The sequence below is a fragment of the Suillus paluster genome (genome assembly GCF_016628075.1).
Source record: "Suillus paluster strain FC165 chromosome Unknown EDB91scaffold_12, whole genome shotgun sequence".
In the NCBI taxonomy this organism is placed as follows: domain Eukaryota; kingdom Fungi; phylum Basidiomycota; class Agaricomycetes; order Boletales; family Suillaceae; genus Suillus; species Suillus paluster.
In genome coordinates this window covers 692050-711889 of record NW_024537572.1, presented here as the reverse complement: position 1 = coordinate 711889, position 19840 = coordinate 692050, and the positions used below count along the sequence as shown (strand labels likewise).

Here is a 19840-nt window from a genome sequence, read left to right as displayed (position 1 = left end):
CATTTAACTCAGACGATGCAGAATTGTCGATAGAAGGTGTAAAAATAGGATGAATGTCTATATCTGACTTTCTCCTGTTCCTACAAAACATCGTCTGAAGCATGGAGCACCTTGGTCTATGAGTTACTTACGCCTTGTCCTTCCTCATCATCGAATGAGATCTTGGAGTTGCCCCTGGGAAGCGAACGAAATGTTCCCGGTCAAAGACAAGGACCGAAGCAAATTCAAATGTGCTCCAAACATACAACAAGGCCGTGACGCAGCCTTCGGGACTGTGCGGTTGGGCCAGGGGTTCATAGTACTGCTACATAAATGTTCATTGCGATCAGTGACGTCGGGCGTTGTTTGTTTTTACGGAATGGCGTGGAAATTTCATGGGCGAGGTCGTATGTTTGAGCGTAGATTAGCACGAGGAACTTTAAAGTTGACGAAACGTTGGTGGGATCACTGAGATGAGCGCTCTCGAGGAGGGACGAAGAACGTGATGCTGTACCAAGTGTGGACCTTATAAGCTCAGGAGTCAGCGCTGAACGTCATACTATAAGACAAGTTTCGCTCCAGCTCCGCTCAGCGAATAGGCTTTGCTGAACCCTGATGACCAAGCTAGCAACAATGTCAGGAAAACTGTCCCGTATTAAGCTTGAAGCTAGGTTCTGCTAGACGATTGCATGTCACGTTCCATAACAAACGCTCAACGGAGGCAACATTCACTGAGGATCCCCTCAAACAACAGGAAACAGTCTTTCCTTGAAATGATCAACAAAGCAAATCATGAAAGTACAAGACGCACCAATGCAAGTCGGGTAAGGTCTGTTTTTAAAACACCCACGGAACTGCAGTCAAGTAGAACCAGCTCCCAGATACGACCATGACCACTCTGGATGAATCATCGATGCATCGCAGAGTTTCAGCGACTGGTAGTCCGCAAATCGCAGATAGTGCCGATCTAAAGGCATCGGAATTATCAGCTGACTGTGGCTCACTGGCTCGGCACATCAGTAAAATACAGTTTAGCGTCGTTAACAAGTGCCCTCATTGTTTGTAGCGTTATAGTTTTCCATAACTTTCTTTTGCACTAAACGAACGCAGATTCCTGAACAGCGGAGATGCGAGAGCGGATGTAGTGTGTCGGGTTTCAAAAATGAATGGTAAGAATCGCCGTGGTGTTCGGGTGTAGATCTATCATGATCCAAAAGATATGAAAGGCGTCTGAAGAGCGAAAAGTTTTTGAGAGGCCGTGATCATGATTAACGTGCGCGGTCCATTCAAGTCACAAGGCAAAGGTTGCTGATTTGTTGCGATGCGATGCGACGCCCGAGATCAGTATCTGCGGGCGGAGATTCCAAAGCAGCGAAAAAAAGTGAAACACTACTTCCTATGGACTCTGGGTGGGGATCTACCGGTATCTTACCACCACGCGCTAAGCAGGAGGATTAACATACCCCGGCTATTGTAGAACTGCACGGAGTCATACTCACCAGGTACACTTGCCTCGACTATCGCAGATGAATGCACTTGAACAATTTCATCCGCTGATAACGCATGCAATTTCCCATGCGCACTCGATGGTCACGGACTCCTACGAAGTCATCCTAGAATTATCACATCTCACGTCCGTAGGACGGCGTCACAGGACCATGCGTCGGTAAATCAGTGCTGGTCGCCATCATGATTAATTCGTGCCTGCGTGTTTATGGTCTCGTCATGAGAATGCCTCGAGGCACAGGGTAAATAAAACCTTACAGGCAAAAAAAACATCAGTGATTGCATTCCGAAATGGTGAGAAGAGATATGAGCTTAAACATGATCGTCGATAGAAGATATGTAGAGACCGATTGGGAGATATCGGTCAGTACTTTTTTTGACATTGCCGCTTCGCTGGCTTCCGAGACCAAGCCCCTCAGCTCGAAAGAGGTTTATCTGATCTCCGTTCTGATTAGATTGTCATGCTAGATTCAAGATAGTTCCGGACACGTTCGTGCAGGGCTTCATGTGTGGCATATCACATACTTGAAATCATGCTGTACACTCGTTTTTAATATTCGTATCTAGTCCTCTCGCTTCTACGAGAGTTGTCAAGTATGCAGAAGCGGTATGCGATGCGTGTTGAATTGATGGTGACCACTGCAAGGGGGGCGCAACGTTCCCCTTGCATCCTGACGGTAGTGTTGAATAACAGCTGCGTTGGTATTGTTTGCCGGTGCCGCAGCGTGAGTCGGAAAGGGGATCCTTGTCACATCTCGTCATCATCTGTCACTGGTCTCTGGCGTCTTCTGTTCTTCTCATCGGCGGTGACAATGACCGAGAAGAACACCTGTGCGTTTTCACGTCACAGACGAATTTATGGATCTCGCATACTAGTGCATCGCTCGCGAATGTTTTAGAAAGGGCTGGACCGCTATGCGAGACGCTGACACGTCATAAGTCCTGTCATCAGAAATGGCATTGGAATTTAAATTGGAATTGACCATGGGGTATATATTAGTAGAAGCCTGAAACACGGCGCGTACCTGGGATCAGTGGGGAACTTCAACGTTCCAGACTATTGCGACAAATTTATGTGCTAGAAGTAAATCGTGCTCTCCAGTCATGTTAATCTCTCATCAGTATTTTCGAACGAACGGACTTCGGAGACATACTAAATCCAATGTTCCGATTATGCTGGGATGATTATGAAAGAAACGGAACGGCGGAAAAAAAAGGTTTATCCGCAATGAATTAGATAGTTATGGATGGCGTAGGGTGAGACAGGTCATGAAGGCCTCGTGTTTTGAATCTTGATAGAAGACTGGGGATGCTGGTATTGAATTACTATGTGTGCAAGTGAGGGGGGTCATGAATCACGTACTCGGACTCCGCGCGAGGGTCGTGAGGTCAGCGACATTCAAAATGCTTCCGTGTCGAGGGGGGGTGATGATCCGATTAATCTATATTTGTACGATACTCATACCATATGTAATAATCAGTGCGGAATTTAGTTGGACAATACTTGAAAACCATCACAATGTGATAATTATGGCCATCTATCTTCTTTCCTCCTGCCATCAGTCCTTGCTAGTGGGGCCTCCGCATGCAATCTCCCCCAGTCTCTCCAATTCGCATGGAGCAGAATCTCTTTGCTGATGCAGCTAAGAAACGCAGAAAGGGTGCTACTCGTCTTTCTTGTGCAGAATGTAGACGGTAAGTCACAGTAACACATTCAAAATCATTACTCACTTCTATGGCGCGATGTATTTCATTTTTAGTCTGAAGTTGCGCTGTGACAGAGCGATTCCTTGTGGCTCATGCGTGAAACGTGGCTGCGGTGCCATCTGTCCAGATGGTACGAGTCCAACTCCATTCAATGCAAGCCAACAGGCTGATCATTGATGCGATAGGTTCTTTGACAACTGGCCAGGGGAATAGGTGAGGGGGTACTTGTGGTGCTAAGCCGAGCACTGTCTGATTGCCTTCTGTGGTCAAGGTTTGTTTTAGCATCAACTCAAGAACTTCATGAGAAGATATCGGAACTCTGTCAACGTGTGCGAGATTTAGAAGACGCTCTTCGGCAGTCGCACTCTCTCGTATCTGCAGACCGGCACCATCTATTGACTGATGACTTGTTACAAATCAAGCAACCTTTGCAGCGCGAGCCCCCCAGTAGCAGAAATATGCCTCGATGCGAAGCCAAGGAAGAAGAGCAGAACGGCGAGGTCGTTGACGCTTTTGGCTCATTATCGATTAATGCTTCTGGGGGTGCAAAATACTTCGGTTCCATCGCAAATTCCTGGGTACGTGAATGTTCGTTCAACGCGGTATTCCTACGTCTGATTACGCGTGCTCTAGTATTTCCTACAGGTCCGTCCAAGTCCTCATATATGTTTCTACTATCTTCTGAATAACTGCAGAATGAAGCAAATGAAGATCACGAAACTGACAGTGATCGCCTTGCTGCACTACAAACCGTTCTTCCTGCCGACATTCTAGCGCGAAGTGGGGCATTCCCAATTCTGCCCTCAACACACACATCTATTCATCTTGAGAACGTACGACTTAGAACTCTCTTATGGTACCTTCCCAAGGCCCCCCAAGCTCAAGAAATATGCCAAACGTATTATCGGCTAGGAGCATGGATGTCCGTCGGCTTTCTTATATCACGGTGAAATTTCGGAAATTCTGATTGTTTTTTTCCCGCAAGGTACAATCCTATAAGCCAGCAATGCTTCTACGAAGATATATATCCCCAATTTTACACTCCCAATACCGGACCGCCCCCCGACGATCCACTTCTTTCACACAAACTGTCTCTCATGTTTATGATTCTCGCGATCGGGACCCTCATGGATATACACCTACCAGCCTACAACATTGAAGCTGAGAAGTACCACCAATTAGCTCGGGCCGCGCTATTCCAGAGCTCACTGTTCGAGGACCCGACTATTAATGCCGTTCAAGCTCTTGTAAGCATACATGACGAATCTTCATTCGTGCTTACACATACAATTTCAGTTCCTCATGACTTTTTACCTTTTTATGTCGGACCGGCATGGTTCCAATTCTGGAGCACGATGGGCTATCATGGGCATAGCTATCAAAGTGGCCCAAAGTGTAAGCCGTGCATAGCCCCTCAGTTTATTATGCTCACCTGGTCATTTGGCAGATTGGTCTGCGTACGTAACGTTATCGCACCCTGATGTGGCTTGGGATACTAACGCTACATTCTTGTCCTTTAGACCGAGACCCCAGTCGATGGGGAGTGGATCAAAAGGAGACTCTGCGTCGCAGGGAGCTCTTCTGGGAACTTTACACATACGACTCGTGGCAGGTAGGCCCTATTTGGTATCGTGGACGCTTTTGACTACTTATGTGATAACGGCAGTGTCTTACATTTGGTCGACCGGTGTCATTTTACATGGCCCATATTGACTGTAGGTTGCCATACTCGACTGACGCGTCAGAGGAAAATATCTGTAAGTTCTTACTCCGCGGTGATATCCTTCGACGGTCATTACATCGGTGACTAACAACATTGATTCAGTCCATGCTTGGAAACACCGCTTCACGTCAGAGTGCATGAGCGTTGTCCACGATCAAGCATTTGGTGCCAAGACACCAACGTACGCCACTGTCCTTCAGCTTGACCGCAAACTCCGTGCCTTCCCTGTACCCCCAGCGCTGCAGGTCGCCGGATTTGGTGCATCCACAGGGCCGAGCGATACACAATATTCAGAAAGTGTGATGCTGTTGTTGCAACGTCATATTGTATTGGCTATTCGGGAAATGAGTGAGTTAATTTTGAAACCTAACTTTGATGCATATCGGCAGTTGCTTCTCGCCGATACATCGAGGAAAGGGGCCGCAGCAGATAATGGATGCTCACACTGCCTCTCACGTCAGATCTCCTATACCTCCACCGCAGTTTCTTTGCACGTGCCGTAACTGACCACCCAAAAGACCCCCTGGGAAGTCCCTACGGCACATCGGTCATTGCTGCTTATCGCAGCGCTGGCTCGCTTGTTGCTCTCATGCGCAACCTTCATACTCAATTGAAGGAGCCAAGCGAGCGCATTTGGTTCCTTTGGGGGCACATGTTTTCCTGTGCTGTGTGTATCTTGGACTTCTCTCGCAAATAGCGTCAATCCTCATTTGATGCTATTTATAGATCGTACTAGGGTCTGTGGTAACCAGATGTCCATCCATGAGCTTAGCCCCTTCAGCGCTGGTGCAATTGGATTCTGCTTGTGAATTATTCTCGAAAGCAGCCAGGGGGTTCCGTGCACGGTCTGTCTTGGTAAGTCCATTGCCTTGATCATTACTAGTCATATCGTCTTTCAAAGCTCAGGCACGAGTTGGAGCACCCTTACTAATAAAGTTTTTCAACAGGAGGTGATGCTCGGCTTGCAAGAGAAAGCTCATCTCAGCCTCGCTGAGCATCGGAAGGGTAAAGTGTCACCGCTTACACGTCAACTATCTGAGCCGTATTCGCCGTATGATGACGAAGATGAATTGGCTACACTCGGAGGGAAGACGCGTTTGGTCGCGAAGAAGGATTCACTATCAGCCTCATCATCTCCCGCAGCGGTTGTCGATCGCTCTCCCACATCTTTGAATCCTGTTGTTCCTCTCCCACTCATGTCAGGAAACTCGCATCAAGTGGTGCACCCGAACGTTCTGGTTTACCTACAGACTTTTCCAAATCCGGGACAGTCGCATAACGCAGGGCCAACATACACAGATGCCCCTGCGTATAGTATGTCCCCTTCCAGAGAAAATTATTCGGACACCTCGGGATATAGCGACTCCCAGGCACCGATGCAGCCCATGGAACTTGTCGCAGGGCAATTCCCCAGCTATTTCCCTGTGTACGATTATGCTCTCAGTAGCGAGAGCAACTACTCGCAACTGAACGGGCAGATGTCGTCGGGTACACGCCGCGAGTCTCCAGAAAATGCAAATACAATGCATCACACCTGGCAAGATTTTGTGGCACAAAGTGGCCTCGAGATGGGGTCGTAGTGCTTCTCGTTGGTGTCAGGCAAAGGAGGAAATTTTTCGCCTTGCCTACTACGATGCTTGGGCGACTCCACGGGTTGAAGATAGCGCCCGCTTCCTGCTTTATCTGATGGACTATCCCGGTAAGATGTACGTGCAACTATGTATCTCGTCTCATACTGTCTTTGTCACGAGTCGTCCTTTGTGTCATGATACCATTTGTAGTTACTTTCACATACCTCTGCATCAGTTCTCTTGTATGGTATCTTATCATTTCTTGATATCTTCATATGATTTACAAGCATTGATGACCGCCCATATCAACGCATTTGCCTCAAATTTACTTTCCGTTCAACGCCCGAATCCTTGTTTGGACCTGTTTACCAGGACTCCGGCGGGAACAACAGCCTGCCTCAGTGACTGCAAACACTGTCATAACCGGGGAAATAACTTTCATACTTCCATCTCTCACCTTCTGTTTTTGAGTCTCATGGTAATCTGTGGGTCATCATCGAAAACAGGGTTTGGTCGTCGACCTGTGAGCTATTTCTCAATACATAAATGTGGTTCCCAACTAACGTGGGTGGCAGATACAAAGAAAGGTTGTGGTATGCGGGGATGGCGCTTCCGGTATGACGTTTCAGAATCTACTCCACTCATGGATACTAAGCACCATAATTGTCCTGATAGGCAAGACATCATTGTTGAATGTCTTCACGAGGGGTTTCTTCACCCAAGTCTAGTGAGCACTTCACCCTATGTTGTACTTGGCAACTGACTCGCATCGGCAGCGAGCCGACCGTCTTCGAGAACTACGTGCATGATATATACGTGGAGGACCAGTTAGTGGAGCTTAGCCTATGGGATACAGCCGGTAAGCAAATTTGTAGATCATGCCTCTACATGTTCGCTGTAACATCTAACATTCGAAGGGCACATTAGGTCAGGAGGAGTTTGACAGGCTACGGTCGTTAAGCTATGCAGAAACGCATGTTATCATGATATGTTTCTCTGTCAGTTCCGAAAGCTCATCATCTCGCGGGAAATCGGGGCTAATACTGTCTTGGCAGGTTGACAATCCGACATCATTGGAGAACGTCGAGTCGAAGGTGCGTGCATTCCTCCTCTCCATGCTTCTTCTCACTGAATTTCCGTGAGCAGTGGATCGATGAGATAATAGAATACTGTCCGGGCGTGAAGGTGTGTCAACGATCCTTGCATACTTTTACGTCGCTGGCTAATTTTCGAAACAGCTTGTCCTAGTCGGTCAGTCGTATCATCACAACCTTGTTTTACAGCATGATCTGACAGACGATAGCCCTTAAATGCGACCTTCGAGACGACCGAACTGTTCGTGATCGACTTGCTCGATATGGGGCCCATACGGTGCAGTATGAGGAGGGTCTTGCAGTTGCCCGTCGAATACGAGCATCACGGTATCTTGGTGCCTATCATTCCTTTTTAATGTGTTCACATGAGCTGACTCGATCATCACAGAATGTAGTTCGAAGCACAACAGAGGTGTCGCAGAGGTCTTCTATGAAGCTGCACGTGTGTCCTTGAGCACGCGGGCTAAAGGATCTGGGAATGGGTGCGTGATAATGTGATAACAATACCATGTCAGATACATATGTTCATAACTTGTCTCGGACCGTCAGAGCTGTGCTCGCATACTTGCTGTATTTTTACATTACTACTCCACTAATAACTCGACACTCATTATTTACCAAGCAATGCATGGGATATACGAATCAATGCCCGATACGTAGTACAACAGCAAGGCAACGGGGGCGATATAGATGATGCGTGAGTGAAAGATACACAACAAATGGGGTGATCAGAACAAGGTGGTGGCACAAAGATTACAACAAGCAGACCATAGGTCGGCGATCGAAAGATTGAAGTTACCAGCGTTTTGAAGTTACAGTTCATATGTTCAGAGGTGGGATGGAAGTAGGGGAACTAAAAAAATTGGTGCGCTGCACGGATCCGGTGCTTCGCGACTTCATGTTAGGGTGGTGATTGTGATGATGATACTGATGGTGATAATGATGATGGTGGATAGGCCCATGAGTCTTGCGTTTCAACATCTTCATCTCGCGGCGAGACTCTTTGCGAGTTTTGTGAGGAGGCTGTTGATCATTACGGGGAGGTTGATCGTGATTATGTGGCACGTGGGTAGGGGTGCGGTCGCCATCGCGGACGGGGAGAAGGACAGGAGATATGACGACTGATCGGTTTTTTCGGGGAGTCGCCTTTGCAGGCGGTTCCTTATCGTGCCAGAGCATAGTACTGAGAGGACTACTTTTCATGACGTTACTGTATGACAGAACGTCAGATGATGCGGTCTTTGGGGGTTCGGATGCCCAGCCAGGGGACGAGGGAATTTCACTGGAAGATGCCGCCGACTCGCGAGTGAAACGGAAAGTGCCGACGGGAACTCGATCCCAGCGACTGAGGCTTTGTAGATGACGATGGAGTTCGCCTTCGCTGCCTGTACCGGTCCCTAGTGACATCTCCGGTTCAGAGTCGAGATAGGAAGAATCAAGGACATCGTCGAGTTCAATAGGCTCCGCGAGTGAGGGTTCGGGGGTAGTTTGTAATGAGGGTTCGTCCGATGACGAAGGAGGGGGTAAGACAGAAGACGGGGTGAAAATGGTGAGTCGGGATGTACGACCGCGGATGTCCATCATCTGCAACACCAAATTAATAGGGCAAGACGGTCATATCATATAGATACATACACTACTGAAGCTCCCACCACTGCTAGAGTCAATGCGTCTGTGTCTATGGGCAAGGCGGGGGAAAGGAGACGGAACATCTTTGTTAGACCCAGTGAGAATTGCGGTCTTCTGCGTGTCATCGCCGGCATGCTCAAAGTGTCCCATGATGGGAACACCGCCTCGAGTTATTCTCCGGATGGGACTAGGTGCACTGCCTTCGCCGCTGTCTGCTTGAGAATGGTCCGAATCGTCACAGAAGATCTTCATGGCGAGAATGTCGGCAGGTCGAGGGGAGTCACGATGGCGTGAAGTGGTTGATCGGCGGTTGTGAGGGGCGGGTGAGACTGTGGGACTGACAGTAGACATTGGATTGATGGAAGACACGGTCGTCGGCCAACGGAAGAGCCTCATGGCGCGCGACGTCGGCAAACCACTGGCGTCAACGAGTTCCTCTTCCGTGGTCTCACCATCACTGGTACCAATCACAGAGTCGACCTCGTCGTCGTCGTCATCCTCACCGCCGATTCCCATTTCTGCCCCCATTTCCACATCACTGTCCTGGCTGATGGATGCGGTATCCGAAGCCAACAATTGCGCTGCGGTGGCCTCAAAGGCAAGATCCAGAACGCCTTGACCATCGTCACAGCCATTCGTGAAGACGATCTGGCCATCCCATCCCTCCGTCATCTCAAGGTTCGTGCTACGCTGCAGGCTGCTAATGCTGCTTGCCATGACGTCGTCAGCCTGAGGATCGGCAGGCTCATCTTCTGACGAGCTGTCATCGGTGTTGGTATCGGAAAGATTAGCGAAGAAAATGTCGGCGTCGAAGCTCGACTCCTCATCGTCAGACCAGCCAGTCGCAAGGCCAGTGTAAATGACGCTCGGGGCCTGACCATCCGTCTCTTCGTCTTCTTCCTCGTCACATTTATCTTCTTCTTCCTCTTCTTCATCTTCATCCTCCGTAAGATCGTCACTCTCGCCATCCATGTCGACATCGCTGAGACCAACACTTTTTTTGCGCGGGCGAATGACCCAATTATTATTATGCGCATCCTTGCGTCGATGAGAGTCGTCGCCTAAAAGCTCGCGACGAACGCGCGCTTTGTCATGACGTCTCTGTTCCGCAAGAATATAGCTCTCCTCCTCTGCTTCCAAAGAGGAATCAGAGTCGAAACTTGAGGACTCGCTGCACGAGTCTGAGGAATCTGATGCCGATGACGGTGACAAATCTGAAGCAGCAACAAAAGTAGGAAATTGTCCAGACTCAGTATCGTTGTCGTCGTTCAGATCATCAGTACTTTGATCGGCATGATCAGAAGTGGACCCATCACTTAGAAGAGCCTGCTTCTTCTTCTTCTTCGAACCCGAGACCTTTTTGGGGCTTGTGCCTTGGGCTTTGGACTTTTGGGGAGGCCTCGAGGACTTTAAATTTGACCTCGGCTGGTTAGCACTCCTGATATCGGAGCGTGGGCCTTTTAATGCACCTTGTTTGTGTGCACGAGGAGATGGGAGATGTGATTGTGGCAACGTGTTAGCCTCGTTGCCGCGAATTTGCCGGTCTGCTGCCGCAGTCCTGGATGGGCCTCGTACATCGACGATACCAATCGATGGACGGCCTTTGTGTTTCTGGTTCGTTGAATCTTGGGATATATAGTGACCATGGCCAGCGGTGCTTGACGAAGCGGGATATTGAGCCTGTCCGGAGGTAGACGCGGCTCCCGATCCCGTGATGTTGCTGGATGACGCGCCATCTGCGCGAGATTTCTTGCTTTGCGATGCTAGTATGCGTGCTCTGTTCTGCATACTCGCAGGAACGGTGAATTTGATTTTTAGTGACGGCATTACGGGAACGTGAGCGGTTGAGGTGCTCGAAACGGATGAGGTTGCAACAGGACGCGCAAGTCCATTGCCTGCGATCGGCGCAGGCGGGGGGCGCGGTTTGTTGTCGCAGGTGCAATCTCCATCGCACACCGGACATATATCGTTGTCGTCCTCGTCGTCTGGAGGAAGACAACTTACGGCGGCGCCTGCGGAATGGATGAGGGAAGGAGACATCGCTGGGGAGGATTGTTTTTGATAATCTGACGAGTACAGATGATGTGTGAGTAAATGTACGTATAAACGAGGAACCGAGAGAGGACAATAAAATAAAATGATGATCCACTTGAACTGCCCTCGACATGTTCACAGAAGCAAAACGAAACACGGGATATTCCTGAGAAGACACGCGCATAAAGCAAGTAGAAATCAGAGTAGGCATCGGTCGGGCCATAGTATTACATGTAAAGATATCAGTACAGGGCCTCAACAAGCGATGGTTTGTCGCGTGACCCAGATAAAGAATGGTCCTTGGCTCAACAGCTCCGTAATGAGAAGGAGAGGATAGACTTACTGGAAACTCGATTTCTTTGCATCTTTTGACGACAAATAACATGGATAAGATATAGGCTCCAGATTGGCTGTTCCCTGCAGCTTTGTTAGTATTTAATGCTGGCAGCGGCGATGGGCCACTGTATGACTTTCGCTGGTGACTGCGGTGAAAAGAGAAGGAAATCTTCACTTCATAATTTTGACCCATCAAACTTCCCGCTACCGTAATGATTACATAAACAAAACTCATATTGACAAATGACAGCCCGTGATGACTTTCCCATCTTTCATCCATGCAACGTGAGTTCATGGCTTCGGATTACAACGACGAGAAACTGAAAATTTTATTGTGACAGGAATATCTCTTGCAGAACAGATCGCTCAGCTTGAGGACGCTGCTCCTGTAGGCAAGCACTACGGCTCGGCCGTTCATCGTCCACTATGACTTATGCCGTTTCTAGACTTTGACCCAGAAAACGAAGTCACAAGCCATGATCCGGAAAATGATGATATCCCAGATAACACCAGCGGTGCACGCGATCATTATATTGACGTCGGGTAAGTTACAACTTTCATTTTTCCTCCTCGGGCATGATTTCAAGTCCTCTTTAGGCCCTCTGCGTTGCGCAAATTGCAGGATAGCATAGCTGACCCAAAATATGATGGCGTAAAGACATCTCGCAGGCAATTGATGGAATATGACGATGCCGACTATGGCGACGACGAAACCAGCAGCGAAATGGAGCACGATGAAGATGAAACGCAAGAATTAGACGACGAAGTTCCATCTTCTCAAAGTGAACCAGAGACCGAATCAGACGTACCGACAGTGATTCCTGGTACAGCTGTATCCAAAAGCACGACTTTGTCTGAAGAGGCAAAGCATACCGAGAATCTTTCCTCAACATTACGCAAAACGCGTGATGAGGATCGTAAAAAAGGGAAGGCCGTTTCGAAGCAAATTGTAAAGTTCTTCTGAGCCCCTCGTCTTGATTTTATTTTATTGACTGCATGCGGAAGGCACTTTGGGACTCGCTACTTGACGCACGCATCCGTCTGCAGAGGGCAGTTTCTGCAGGAAATCGGCTCCCACCGGTAAGCATGTAGATAATTTCTCAGTACTTCCCCTTCACCTCCACGCAGCTTACAGATTACAACGACGTCCAGCCATCATTAGTAAAGATGCTGGCAGAGGCACAGCTTCTGTCCGATGAATTGTTTGACCTGCAGGAGGCACGTTTAATGAATGATCACCGCCCTGCTCCCCCCTCTTATCAGCAATATCCACTTTTCTCAGGAATTACTGTCCACTAATGAGGCAATCGCTCCTCCTCCTCGCAAGCGGCGTAAAACTGATGACGTGAGAACTGCACAAGATTTTGCTTCAGAATTTCGAGAAGCCACGCAGGTAGCTGCCTCCGTGGAGCATATGTATTTCCGTTTGCCTTCTCAACCGCTCCACGCTGGCTAATGAGCCGCGGCAGTTTTCATCCTCATCTTATCCAGACTTTGAACAAGTGGTCAAGCAAAATTCAAGCAGTTGCCCCCTCTGTGCTACTGCCTTCCAATCGTAATGCATTTTCAAAATCATCGCAAGGATTGAAGTCCGCTTCTCAACTCGTCGATGAAACACTTGTGGATCATGACAAGGTTCTGCAGCGGACAAGAATCTATCGAGGTAAGGGATCTCGGATAGGGGCTGATAAAGGCGACGGAGGGGACGCCGAGGAGGATCGAGGTGATCTAGAGTTGTTCGACGATACGGATTTCTATCACCAACTACTGCGAGACGTCATTGATGCCCGCGGAAATGGAGGCAGCGAGGATTGGATGGAAGTTCAAAAGCAGAAAAAGGCCAAGAAGCACGTCGATACCAAGGCCAGCAAAGGTCGCAAGTTACGGTGGGTAATTCTATCAGTTTGCTGCTCCGAGATACTCATTTCGCTTCAGGTATGAGGTACACGACAAGATTCAAAACTTCATGGTTCCAGTCATAACACAGGCCAGCTGGCACGAGGAGCAGATTGACGAGTTGTTTGCTTCTTTGCTTGGGAAAGGATTTGAGAATTCTATGCAAAGCGTGGACGATGGGATGGATGAAGATGCCTCGATGAGGGAACAGATTGATGCCGCGCTGAAGAGCGGCTTCAGAGTCTTTGGGTAGTCCACTATATACTCGTAGTTGTGTGTTACATTCTGCCATTCCAGTCTGCAATATAGCTAGCATTGCATTTGAGGGGACGTCCAAATATGGACGCCAATGACAGTGACGTTCTCAGTGCATAAATCACCGCCCAAAACGCAGTTGTTGACCTTCAACGTACAGCAAGCTAGCGTCTATTCTACTGCTTGTGACATCTTTTTGCACAGACAGTGTGCTTCAGAGACCTTCTAGGGGGTTACCATCTAGCAGCCTGTGTTCCACTTCGAATTTAACTTGTACAACCGGACTTCAGCAAGTTCCTCAACTGACGCAACAATACACATTGTTGCAGCTTCAACATGGACAATTTCGAGGACGAAAATCCGTTCGAGACCGATGCTGATCGTGTACCCTCTGAAACATCGTCCACATCGAAGGTGAACATATCTGCGCCCTCTTCTCCCCCCCATCCCGCTCGGGTACTCTCACCAACAAGCCCAGCACCGAGTCGTCCATTTCCTTCGTCTGGAACCAACAGGCATCCACAGACGACATACAAGAGTGATTTTTGTTGCGGACGGGACCAGTGGCTGCATTCTGGGGAGGACCTCGAGATTCTTGTGCGTGGCTCTTCCAGTTGTCTATGCTCAGAAAACCTCGCTAATAAGAAGCTTACGTTGATAAGATAACGGATGCGCAGAAGACGTCTTTGAACTCGAACACGCCGTATATTGCCTATATTATCCGTGCAGGTGTAAGTACAACCCACTTCTTAATCAGATGCAACCCTCCTAACCTTATACGAGATAGAACGCGGAAGCGAAACATCGGTACTCGGAATTCGAGTCCCTACGGTCAAGCCTTGTGAGGTTGTATCCGACCCTCATCATTCCACCAATTCCATCAAAGCAAACTATTGGTGACTATGCCACGAAGCAGGCAAAGGCCAAGGAGGATGCTGCGATGATCGCACGACGGAAGCGAATGCTGCAAACTTTCTTAAACCGCATCGCTCGCCACCCAATTTTGTCAAATGAGCATGTATTCCATCGTTTTCTCGACGGTGAGGTGTCTTGGGTCTGTTGAAGTTTGATCCCATATACTGGCATTCAATTAACTGTGGCTGAATAGGCGGAAGTGCTACATTCACCTCCTCTGTCCCTCCTTCCGAAGAATACCCTCAAAGCACCTTCACACAACCCGACAGACCAGAATGCCTCTTCTGCTTACGCTGCACTTCCAAATCCATCGGCAACACACCCATTAAGAAATCCTGATCAACGGTCTGTAGACTCTGAGATATTTACCAACAAATTCGCAAACCATCTCAGTGGACCGATGGAGAAGGTCACTCGGAGAACCTTGAAGCGATGGTCAGGTGCGACCGACATTATAAATCGGACAAATGGACTGCTAATGGACTTTTGTAATGTTAGAGAATGCTCAGGATTATTCAGAACTCGGAGCTGCTCTGAACGGATTTAGCTTGAACGAAAGTGGCGCACTGGCCGCTGCCATGGAGAAGACGGGACAAGCCGTTGACGCAACATACATGTCGACAACTAGACTTGTGAGTCTCCCCTCTTTGTTCAAGTCACCCATCTGACTTCTTGGCAGCTCCAGGAACTTGAACAGAACTTTTCTGAGCCTCTCCACGAATACGCGCAATTCGCCGTGATTATCAAGAAGCTGCTTGCATATCGTCACCAAAAGCACGTTCAGTACGAGATGACCCAGGACGCACTGGAGAACAAGCGTGAACTGCTAGAAGAATACGAAAAGAGCGAACGAGAGGCAAAGAGGTTGGAGGAGGCGTTATCCAAAGGTCGTGTCAATGGCCCGCGGACGCCAAGCAGCCCTGCCGAGGGCGAAGAAGGCCAAAGTCAGACTCAAGGTGAGGCTGAGGAACCGGGTTCAGCATTTCTGCCCCCGCATCCAGGTCCCAGCCCATACAAACGGCGAGCACCTGGTATGGGCTTTTTAAATGCTTTAAGTTACACGCTCCACGGGATGATGGACGTTGATCCCGAAACGGCGCGTCGTAGTGGCATTAGCAAGACGCGGGAGACCATCTCGCAGGTATATCTTTTACTATTTTCCCTGTTGCTGAACATGAACCTGACTGCATCTCAATATAGCTGGAAGACGCTCTGCACCTCTCAGCACAAGATCTCAAGTACTCGAGCTCGACGATCCAGGCTGATTTAGATCGCTTCCAGAGACAGAAAGTCGCCGACTTAAGAGAGATGAGTATTAGCATGGCGAGGGTTCACAGGGACTGGTGCAAGAAGGTTGGTTCTATCTTGACTATTCCAGAATTTAGCTTTGACGGTTGCAGAACCTCGAGGCCTGGCAAGCGGCGAAGAAGGAGATTGAGAAAATTCCAGATCATCCGAATAAGAGACCTCCTTCTCCAGATGTCCGTCCAGTACCTGGCCCTTCGGGCTTACGGAGGGACTCAACTGCCACAGTGAATGGGCGGTGATAACGAGAGCATACAAGACATTATTAGATGTTCGTTGTCCTTTTTTCTCGAACATCTAAGATTTTTTTTTCGGTCGTACTTCATTTGTTTCTTCGTCTACACCCTGTTGAATGTGCTTTGGTCGAATTATATTAAATGCTCTGGAAGATACTTCACCCCTCAATTTCATGTGGTAGCTCCGCGAGTGGTCGCGAGATTCATTCAATCGCTGGGATGAGCGCCTACCACACACCATGCAAAGTTCATAAACGCCCCTGGAACTTCTGGAAGTTATTTATGTAAGAGTGAACCTAAAGCGCCTAAGGAGACAAGATCTATGTATGATGTTTATTAAAGCAAATATACTACAGTCCAACTCGGACCAAGGGAAAAGAACATGCAGCAAGAGAATACAAGTCAACGAACGTAGGAATATTGCAAGGACAGTAACTGACGCGGTCAGGTAATAATAATTAACAATTAGAAAGGGAATCAATACGAAATAGGTATGCGTGAATAAAGGTCACGGGAAGCCCTTCAAGTAGGCAATACAGCATATATCTATAGTGTTTCGTTAGACAGTCATCAACTTTTGCTGTACATCGACACGTGCAATTCATTCAAGCCGTTAATGCAACGACAGGTGGCGTATTTGGTACTGAATGGGAAGTCGAAGACGAATTGGAAGCTCCAATACATTCCTCGGTTGGCTTGCGCCGGATACGTTTATGCTGTCCTCGACGGGATTCCGTCGGATATTCGCATTTCATGCGGCGTCGCGCGCATTGGCTGAAGAAGTAGTCAGAAACAGGGAATTGTAACCCGACAAGACAGGGCTTACTTGCAGGTCTGGTCCGGGCTATGGGCAGGGGGTCTGCCACAGGCTATTTTCCTTTCTCTACAGAATAGGCAAGCAAGGGCTTGCTTCTTCTGCTCGCCGGTTTTCCTCGAGGCGCTGACTTTCATTAGAGGCTCCACTGGCGCTGGCCACGTTGTAGGGGCAGTTGAAGTAGTTTGAGAATGGCGGATGATCTCCTCGGAGCGATGGGGCCTTTTGTTGGGCTGGTGGGATACTGGTCGTCCTTCTTCACGTAACAGTAATGAATCTGGCGAAAGGGAATGTCTAAAAGGACGAGGGGAAGACCTCAGGATGCTTTGAGACCCGCTACTGTGTGGTGAACCCTGAGGAAGCTGGTGTGCATGTACAACTCTATTTTGAGAAGGAACAATCATATGAGGCTGAGGAAGGTATCTTGGATCTTGGGTGGTTGCATGGGCGTCAAGTTGCTAAAGTTTCGATCGTCATATCTTAAGCTTTGGATGGCAAGTAACAAGCGCCGGTACCTGATCAACAAAGACCCCCTCATTCATGGCTTCCAATGAGCGTTTCCTGGCAGGGGTATGATTGCTGGTTCGCATAGGGCTCTGGTGAGGGGTTGTGGGTCCACTCAAGGCAGCGGACGTGTTGCGAGTCCGCGAAGTAGATCCTCCAAACAGCGACGACGCGCTTGCAAGAAAATCATCGCTGAGGCGCGCGATCGTTGCTCGGTACTCTGAAGACTGGGCAGCCGCAACATGAGCAGAATTATTTCTGACGTCTTGTGCCCAGCTCGAGGGATACGACGGTCTTCTGTCAGAAGTATATGTCGGGATGCTGGGATATGCTACTGCATCATGGAAATCAGTCGAGGTCTGCGTGTAACGCCACATTTCGCTTGAGATGAGTGTTCGATAACAAGTTACGGTCGACAGGACTCACTAGAGATGACGAATCTGGTGGTACAGAATGAATGGAGGAAGTTGCGAAGATGTCAGCATTGGGGTGGTATTCGTTAACAGGAGTCTGAATCAATTGTTGCTCGCCCTGTGGGTCTGGTACCGCGAGCACCATGTTGTCGGGAATGTAATACGAGTAAGGCTGATACGAAGAATAATCGTAATGCGTAGAAATTGGGAGATTAGCGTCATAGTACTGATCCCCATCATAGTACTGGTGCTCCATCGTAGAATAACGGTCGAAAGCGTCGTGGATGTGCGGCGGCATAACCGAGTTCAAGGTTGGACAGAGAAGGAAAGTGTACGGAAGCAAATTTCTGACAATTGATGCCGCGGAAGAACTTTTGGCTAAATCAGTACCTGAGTGGAAGGCGAACACTTTGGTGGGGAGTGCACCGGAATCACTTGCAAGTAGATATATACTGATCCACTGCTCCACGCCCCACTAAATAATTGCATGTAATTGCAGACCACCCTAGGGCACATACATACATACATAAGGCAAACACTGGGCATCATGCGCGCCAGACTGCTTGTAACAGGAAAGGAACGCACGAGATGCGATCAATAGACATGGGATCATAACGAATAGACGGTGAAAATGGAACTAATTCACTTCCACCATCATGAGGCCATATCGGCATGATGAAATTATGTTTAGGGGCCTGTTTAGTCCTCGCCAAGCCAGTTGTCTTTTCTCGCGGAGGTTCCGCTGAGGGCGTTCTTGATTGGCTGCCACAAGCGAAGAATGAACAACCAAAAGCGTCCGTTGTGATGACCTCGCGCAGGTGGTTGGGTCTGGATCCAGACACGAGCTATGAGGGAGAAAATACACGCCTGAGGGTGCTGATGCTCATTCAGCGTGCGCATTGTAGCACAATATCATGGTGCCTTCGCGCGCAAGCAAGGAATTTCCATTCGAGTGATGCGACTCCTCGTTGGAGACTTCTCGGTCGGGCTGTATCGTGGCGCAAGGGGACGAACGCACTTCATCTACAAGTCCGCACAACAACGAGGAAAGCGATGCATCACCCCTAGACCTTGAGAAGACCATGCTGCGTGAAACCTCACGGGTTCCATCAAGTCTCTGCGGATCAAGTAGTTCAGAAATGGAGCCGGACACACAGCATACCACTGAGGTATTGAAAGCTCACTGCAAGGGCGAGTGCATTATTAGGGTGATTGCCGGCAGGCATGCGGCTGCACAAAATGTTGAGGAATTCGACTTGCGTCATGAATGCTAGTGGCCCCAAAACTGACAACAGCTGTAGCCTTACGATCTGGCCGAGCAGCATTTAGTAGGTGTTGTCCATCCGTGAATAATGGAAGCTGAAAAATTGCCCGCGTACACCGGATTGTTTTCTCGGCCCATAAAAGGGGTGCAATGGCTAGCTGTTGCTTTCCCCCTCGCGTGACATGAAAATTAGGCCCGAGGTCCCTCGCATAAGTTGTGCAACACGACGACCTTAGCTATTGCTATGGTACCTATTAATGAACGTTAAATAAGATATAATGACGGCAAAATTACAGGTATAGAATACATACTTAGGCTTTGTTTAAACCATTAATACGTCCGCGTTGTGATGGGAGCTAAGTAGCCACTAGTAAAAGTCAGAGACGTCAGTCACCCAATGCATGAATGTGACATGCATTGTGGACGCAGGGGATAAAAGAACTTCGAAGGGAAGAATTAAAGAAGATCAAAGAAGCATACTTAGTAGACTGCTTTGCTTGTAGACAGGCCGGCGACGCCAGACAAACGGCAGGACGTTGAAAGCTACGCCATGAACACAAGTAAAGCGGCACGTACAACTGGCGTTGAACCAGAATCATGGGAAATCTGGATAACAGTGGTTTGCGCCGTTCCGTTGGAACACTCGCCATTGCGCCATA

At 48.7% G+C, this 19840-nt stretch overlaps 6 protein-coding genes across 6 annotated transcripts; 4 read left to right on the top strand and 2 right to left on the bottom strand.

Annotated features, from left to right (window-relative positions):
• Positions 1 to 3070: 3070 nt before the first annotated feature.
• Positions 3071 to 6495, top strand: EDB91DRAFT_1049052 (fungal-specific transcription factor domain-containing protein; the record flags this gene model as incomplete). The annotated part of the gene is made up of 14 exons (XM_041313447.1): positions 3071 to 3180; positions 3246 to 3322; positions 3378 to 3405; positions 3464 to 3770; positions 3826 to 3837; positions 3888 to 4114; positions 4178 to 4439; positions 4489 to 4594; positions 4713 to 4804; positions 4859 to 4949; positions 5018 to 5263; positions 5377 to 5582; positions 5642 to 5770; positions 5863 to 6495. 14 exons carry the CDS (start codon positions 3071 to 3073, stop codon positions 6493 to 6495), a joined length of 2526 nt encoding a protein of 841 aa, XP_041179997.1.
• A 466-nt stretch (positions 6496 to 6961) lies between these two features.
• Positions 6962 to 8078, top strand: EDB91DRAFT_1236147 (small GTPase superfamily; the record flags this gene model as incomplete). The annotated part of the gene is made up of 9 exons (XM_041321413.1): positions 6962 to 7009; positions 7062 to 7101; positions 7162 to 7213; positions 7263 to 7345; positions 7414 to 7484; positions 7542 to 7580; positions 7633 to 7671; positions 7783 to 7915; positions 7969 to 8078. The coding sequence occupies 9 exons, from the start codon at positions 6962 to 6964 to the stop codon at positions 8076 to 8078; spliced, it is 615 nt and encodes a 204-aa protein (XP_041179996.1).
• Positions 8079 to 8203: 125 nt separating this feature from the next.
• On the bottom strand, positions 8204 to 11744 carry EDB91DRAFT_1118646 (uncharacterized protein). Its single transcript, XM_041318103.1, has 3 exons — positions 11587 to 11744; positions 9216 to 11275; positions 8204 to 9164 (listed from the first exon to the last, which is right to left on the bottom strand). The coding sequence occupies exons 1-3, from the start codon at positions 11606 to 11608 to the stop codon at positions 8400 to 8402; spliced, it is 2847 nt and encodes a 948-aa protein (XP_041179995.1). The 5' UTR covers positions 11609 to 11744; the 3' UTR covers positions 8204 to 8399.
• Positions 11745 to 13800, top strand: EDB91DRAFT_1118644 (apoptosis-antagonizing transcription factor). The gene is made up of 9 exons (XM_041318102.1): positions 11745 to 11864; positions 11921 to 11971; positions 12026 to 12122; positions 12177 to 12528; positions 12585 to 12659; positions 12708 to 12797; positions 12862 to 12995; positions 13049 to 13465; positions 13515 to 13800. Exons 1-9 carry the CDS (start codon positions 11858 to 11860, stop codon positions 13726 to 13728), a joined length of 1437 nt encoding a protein of 478 aa, XP_041179994.1. The 5' UTR covers positions 11745 to 11857; the 3' UTR covers positions 13729 to 13800.
• Positions 13801 to 13822: 22 nt separating this feature from the next.
• Positions 13823 to 16402, top strand: EDB91DRAFT_1118637 (uncharacterized protein). Its single transcript, XM_041318101.1, has 8 exons — positions 13823 to 14327; positions 14393 to 14461; positions 14518 to 14784; positions 14839 to 15085; positions 15144 to 15277; positions 15325 to 15786; positions 15846 to 15998; positions 16046 to 16402. Exons 1-8 carry the CDS (start codon positions 14067 to 14069, stop codon positions 16190 to 16192), a joined length of 1740 nt encoding a protein of 579 aa, XP_041179993.1. The 5' UTR covers positions 13823 to 14066; the 3' UTR covers positions 16193 to 16402.
• Positions 16403 to 18319, bottom strand: EDB91DRAFT_1118633 (uncharacterized protein). Its single transcript, XM_041318100.1, has 4 exons — positions 17931 to 18319; positions 17516 to 17863; positions 17013 to 17458; positions 16403 to 16960 (listed from the first exon to the last, which is right to left on the bottom strand). The coding sequence occupies exons 1-4, from the start codon at positions 18213 to 18215 to the stop codon at positions 16792 to 16794; spliced, it is 1248 nt and encodes a 415-aa protein (XP_041179992.1). The 5' UTR covers positions 18216 to 18319; the 3' UTR covers positions 16403 to 16791.
• Between the last annotated feature and the right edge of the window lie 1521 nt (positions 18320 to 19840).